Source organism: Lepidochelys kempii, chromosome 11 (genome assembly GCF_965140265.1).
Source record: "Lepidochelys kempii isolate rLepKem1 chromosome 11, rLepKem1.hap2, whole genome shotgun sequence".
Taxonomy (NCBI): domain Eukaryota; kingdom Metazoa; phylum Chordata; order Testudines; family Cheloniidae; genus Lepidochelys; species Lepidochelys kempii.
Window position 1 is genome coordinate 80,760,610 of NC_133266.1, and position 6,000 is coordinate 80,766,609.

Here is a 6,000-nt window from a genome sequence, read left to right on the forward strand (position 1 = left end):
TGGCTCTCACATCCCCTGCCCATCTTCAACCCCCTTCAGGTGTAGTGTATTAAACTGCTCCCCATAGGAAAGTGTCATTACCTGGCAGCGGGGCTCGGACATCCGTTCCCCTGCCTGGGGTCATGCAGTAATTTTATTGTCAGAAGGGGGTCGCGGTTTGAGAACTACTCCACTAGTCTAACCCCCAGCCAAAATGCAGGGTTTGTTGCGTCTGAGACAGATGGCTACCCAGCCCCCCTTTTGAAAACCTCCACGAAGAAGCCTCTGTGACCTCCTCTGTTCCATTGTCCTACTGCTTGTGAGTGAGGAAGTTTCTCCTGGGATTGACTCTAGATCTGCAGTTTGAACCCACTGCCTCTTGTCAATGTTGCTTGGAGCAGATGAAGGCCTTGGCTGTGCACTGCAGGGCCCTGGATTGGAGCCCGGAGCTGATGTGGATAGGTTGATTTTATAGAACTGCCTTCAGTTCCCCTCTAAGTCAGGTTTGTGGGTTTTTTTTGCCAGTTTGCTGCCTTCGTCAATTGTCAATTTCTAGGCATTGACTAAAGTGTTCTTAAACATCACTCAATTCTCATTCACATTTGTTCCATTTAAATTCTTCTTCTGAGCTCATTCAGCTCAATTCATTTTCCGCTTTATGAAACTGCCCTTTAAAGCACAAAATATGCATGTATATTACTCACCTGGACTCTGTTCTGTGTTTGCATATAACAATGTGCTCAAGTCACAATGACTTTTAGTCAAACTACCACTGATGTTTAGTTCTCTGATCAATTCTTTCTCCGTCAGGAAGAGGTCTCATATAGCATTTGTGTGGGATGCAGCAATTTTTGAGCCAGGAAATTGTCCTCTGTGATATTTAGAAATCCCCCAAGGGGATCTGACTCCAGCAGTCTCCAGCATGTGTCACTCAGAATCAGGGGTGAAAGTAAGTCGATGGACTTACCTATATGCTGGGGCCAGCTCTGGCCCCCGGAAGGGGCGGGACTGAGGGGGTCAGAGCCAGCCCCAGCACACCCTGTAAGGTAAGTGCCCCACCCTTCCTCCTCCCTCTCCGCCCCCTCCCCTCGTGGCAGCAGCAGCAGCAGCAGCAGCCAGGGGCTCCCCTGCTTCTACCGCAGGTCCTTTAATTAGCCGCCAGAGCCCTGGGGAAGCGGCTGGGCTCCAGCTGCCCCTGCCGCCCTAGTCCTTCAGATAGCAGCTGGAGCCCCCGCCCTTTAAATAGCCCCCTGAGCCCCCGCTACCCCAGGGCTCTGGGGGCTATTTAAAGGGCCTGCAGCTCCCCTGCTTCTACTGCCCTGGCCCTTTAACTAGCCCCCCGGAGCCCCGCAGCCACTAGCCCAGGGATCTAGCAGCAGGTCTCTGGAGGCAATTTAAATTGCCCCCTGGGGAAGCCGGGCTGCCCCAGTAGGGTGCACCAGCTCTTGCCGCTTTCATCTCTGCTCAGAGTGAAGTACCCCCATCACACAGCTTTTATTCTGGCTACTCCAAGAGTCGCGCACCCTGTTCCCTGGATTGCATATTGACAGGTTTCAGAGTAGCAGCCGTGTTAGTCTGTATCCGCAAAAAGCATCAGATGAAGTGAGCTGTAGCTCAGGAAAGCTTCTGCTCAAATAAATTGGTTAGTCTCTAAGGTGCCACAAGTACTCCTCCTTCTTTTTGCTGTTCCCTAGATCCTCCCCTCTGCCCGCCCCCCCCGCCCGTTTTATCCGCCTCCGACCAGGGCTTGGGCCCCCGCCCATCTCTCCGCCCCATCCGCCCCGCCCCGTGGCTGCTGCAGGAAGCGGGAGGGGCTGGCGAGTGAGGGCAGCGCAGGGGGGCAGCGGCTTCAGCAGCTGTCACTGAGCCTCCGCCACCCCCTCCGCAGCCAGACTAACCGATCCCAGGGAGCGGGGCCGGGCTTCCAGCTTCCGGGCTTCCCCTCTGGTCTCTCCGCAGAGCTGGGGATGGACTTCCCGGGTCACACGCTGCCGCCGCCGCCTCCATTGTGAGCCGAGCGTGGACCGAGCCTGCAGGTGAGGGGGCCCCTGGGGAAAGCGCGGGGGCCGGGCAGGGAAGTGACTCTGCCCCGAAGGCCCCTCCCCGCCCCAGCTCTGCTCCCGGGGGGTGCAAGTCCCATAGCTGCTGCCCCCCACCCCCGGACCCTCCTGGGCTCTGCCCCCCTGCGCCTGCAGGAGCCGAGCCGGCCCCGGGAGAGCGACCGCCCCGAGCCGGGCCAGGGCCCGAGTCTCCCGGCCTGAGGGGGCAGGAGGGAGCCAGGGGCAGCAGGAGCAATGGGGGGAGGGAGGTTCCCGGCTCCCAGCCCTGCCCAGCCCCATTCCCTGCAGCCCCCCGCCCCGGGGCAGTGACTGTCCTGGGGAGAAGGGGAGGGGCAGGGAGAGAAAAAGCTAGTTCGTGCCTCCGCCTGGTCCCCGCGCTGCTCGGGGGACGCGCTGCCCTGGGGACAGGGTCAGGGGGGTCCCCCAAAGAGGCATCTTTGATTATGCTCTTTGGCTGCACAATTTCATTCTAAAGGGACCTTTTCAGTTACTTACAAACTGCTGAAAGTCACTAGATGCACCTTTGGTCTGAGCCAGTCTGGCAGCAGTCCCTATGTTCATCTTTAGGATAGAAAGTCTCTGTCCAGAGTGAATTTGTAATGGAAACAGATTAAAAAGCACCACTTAGCCTCATTTTGAGCAAGGGGAAAATGACCCTTTTACCATTATTTTTAAAAAGTGTTATCAACTTTTGAACTAATTGGGTAGCAGAAGGATTTAGACTGGTAACTTTACGTTTGATGCAGAGAGAATTCCTAGGTCAGACATGCTTGTCTCTCAGCTCCGGTTAAAAATGACCTGTGATGTGTGTGTTTTCTGAGGGCTCAATAGCTCTCCATTCTTCACACACACTGATTTCTTTTTCCATTTGGTAAGTTTTGTTTATTAACTTAGGATCTGATTTTGCCAACACTTCCACACATGCTTGTCTTTAGCCATCTGAGCGGCATTACTGAGTTTATTAAATCTCTGTTACTGACCAGATCTAAAAATGTCTCACAGATTTACTCCCAGTGGCAGGGCAGAGTCTGTGCTATAATCAAATGACCAAGGCCAGGAATTTTAATTACAGGACCCTAAAAGTACATTTCCAAATCCATATTCAGGCAGCGGAATAAGTGGCCTGGTATCAATAGCTCTGGACACTCAGAACTGAACCCCCGTGTTGCAGGCCCAACGTTTTTGAAACTCAGGCCACTTATTGAGATAACTGAATGTTGGGCCCTAACTTCATGTTGCTCATTTGTTTGCTTGAGCCCCAAGTAGGAATTCCCATTTCCAGACCTGACATGATCTCCTGGCTGGAGTGAAGGGAGGAGCTGTGGGTCCCCAGTCTCCACGGAGAGGGGGAAAGAGAGATACTGAGATGTGCCTGCAGAGGTAAGGGATGGGCAAAAGTGGCTCCGAAATCGTGTTTTACATTCTCATGGCAAATGCCACTCTTGAGTTTTTATCAATCCTGTGTGCCCATGTGGAAACAAACTCTCCTAACTATCCAGATTGGAATTAGGTGGCATAATTGGTTCCCTCCTTTCTGTCTCTGGGGAAGGATTTGGGGGCAGTTGTTTGGTGTGTTTCCCCTTTACCACTCCCCTTTTGGTTTGTCCCCTTTTTTCTGCAGCACAGGGCGTGACTCTGAACTGGATTATCTCTCTGTCTCTGGGACGGTGAGTGAGACCAAGGAGGAGAATCCTCAGCTGGGAGTCTTGGAGTAGGGGGAACCACATACGGGCACCCGGGAAAAGAGCCAGGGCAGAGACAGCGTGAATCAGCTCACCGGAGCAGAGGGGTTGGAAAAATCAAAGAAACTGCCCAGCAGAGAATCCCCCTGGAGACAGACCCAGTATGTTTGGTGACTGTGGGAACAGCTTCCCTGGGAGTTCAGCCCATATTACTCCACAGACAATCCACATGGGAGAAAAACGCTATAGATGTGCTGAGTGTGGGAAAAGCTTTTCTCAAAGTACTACTCTCATTAACCATCAGAGACTCCACACAGGAGAGAAGCCCTATATGTGCCCCACATGTGGGATCAGCTTTGTTCAGCTCTCACAAGTTGTTAGACACCAGAGAATCCACACAGGAGAAAAGCCCTATACATGCCTGACCTGTGGGAAAAGCTTCAGTGATAAATCACATTTCAATGAACACCAGAAGATCCACACAGGAGAAAAACCCTATACATGTCTGACCTGTGGCAAAAGCTTCCGATACAGTTCAGCTCTTACTACACATCAGAGAAAACACACTGGAGAGAAACCTTATAAATGTCCCGAGTGCCAAAAATCCTTCAGTGACAGTTCAATCTTTAGCAGGCATCGGAGGGTACACACAAGAGAGAAGCCCTTCAAATGCTGTGATTGTGGGAAAAGCTTTGGGGAGAGCTCAGACCTTCTTGTACATCAGAGAGTACACACGGGAGAGAAACCCTATAAATGCCTTGAGTGTGGGACAAGTTTCAGGGTACCGTCAGCACTTATTGTACATCAGAGAGTACACACGGGAGAGAGGCCCTATAAGTGCCTGACCTGTGGGAAAACATACCGGTGTAGCTCTCACCTTACTAAACATCAGAGAATCCACACAGGCAAGCAATCCTTGAAGTGCCCTGAATAGGGAAGGGCCAAGTGAATAACGTCTTTGCCAGTTCCCAAGAACCTCAGAGCGTCAGGCCAGGCTGGAGTGGCCGTGTAATGGGGATATGCAATGGATATAAAGCAGAGAATAAAATCCCATTCCTGGAACAGAGTCATGCAGAGCAGGAGGCTGGGATAAGATTCCTACATTGTGATGGGATTTGATTATGATTTTTCAAGACTCTCTGAATGTCCTCTGATGAACTCCTACATTTAAGTTAATTCCCCACAGGAGAGTTGGCAACCGTACCAGAGTGCTGCGCAATTCCCTGAGCTGAGCTCTCCTACAGAGAGCTGATCACAGACTCTGAGTGTTTCTATAGCTGGGCGTGTCCCTACTTGTGTGGCTGGAAAGAGGGCTTTGAGAGCCTGACCCAGCAGCACAGAGTGTGGGGGGGGGCAGGCTAGGGGGACAGGCACACTCAGTGGGACCCCAACACATCCAGTGGCACCCTGGGAAAGGGGGCCCAACCCGTCAGAACACTGCACACACTTCTCCCCCAGGAAAGGATAAGAGAACAAACAGGCTGCTTATTACACCATGGATATGGTGGTTTAGGGTTTGGGGGTTGGACTAGATGACCTTCTGGGGTCCCTTCCAACCCTGATATTCTATGATTCTATGATATGTAGGGGTGCTCACGTACTGTGGGGATGAGCATGGTATAAGCACCCACACAGAATAGAGTTTATCTTATGCTCTGTAACCTCTCATTTCTACTTGATAGTATATTGTTTAATAAAATGGATACATTCAGGAGCAATAATGGTCTCCATGAGGTTTGAAATGCAATGTCCTGACCTTGGCCTTGGGATGATGGTTTATTTGTGATGTTCCTGCTGTGCAGGAGGAGGAATAACATGGGTCTGAGTTTCTTAGATTCATTCATCAGGAGAGGAGAAGAATGTGAGAATGGGCCTTCGTGGGGTGAGATGGGACCTTCAGGAAAGTCTCTTTACATGTTTCTTTTAAATTAGAGTCTAGCAGGGCTCTGCTGTTTATTCCCTATAGTTACCATGAATTCATAGATCAAGAAGCTCAGTGGTTCTCAACCCGCACCTAGTGGGCCGCTTGCAGGCTGCAGCTGCAGCCCGTGTGACATCCTCAGGACCATACAGGTAGTATATATGTTGTGTGGATGCAGCCCACATAACACAGAGAGAGTTGCATATGAGGCCCACAATGGTAAATAGCTTGAGAACCACGGGTTTAGAAAGATGACTGAGTTGCTGATTGTAAGGCAATGTTTCCTCTAATTTTTTGCATCCATGCGTGTAATGAATTTTATGTGCACCACTATGGAGGTGCTGTGTGGCAGGAGTGT

At 51.5% G+C, this 6,000-nt stretch overlaps 1 protein-coding gene across 1 annotated transcript; it reads left to right on the top strand.

Annotated features, from left to right (window-relative positions):
* Positions 1 to 2,028: 2,028 nt before the first annotated feature.
* Positions 2,029 to 5,991, top strand: LOC140895990 (uncharacterized). The gene is made up of 2 exons (XM_073307032.1): positions 2,029 to 3,419; positions 3,661 to 5,991. Exon 2 carries the CDS (start codon positions 3,885 to 3,887, stop codon positions 4,653 to 4,655), a length of 771 nt encoding a protein of 256 aa, XP_073163133.1. The 5' UTR covers positions 2,029 to 3,419; positions 3,661 to 3,884; the 3' UTR covers positions 4,656 to 5,991.
* The last annotated feature ends 9 nt before the right edge of the window (positions 5,992 to 6,000 follow it).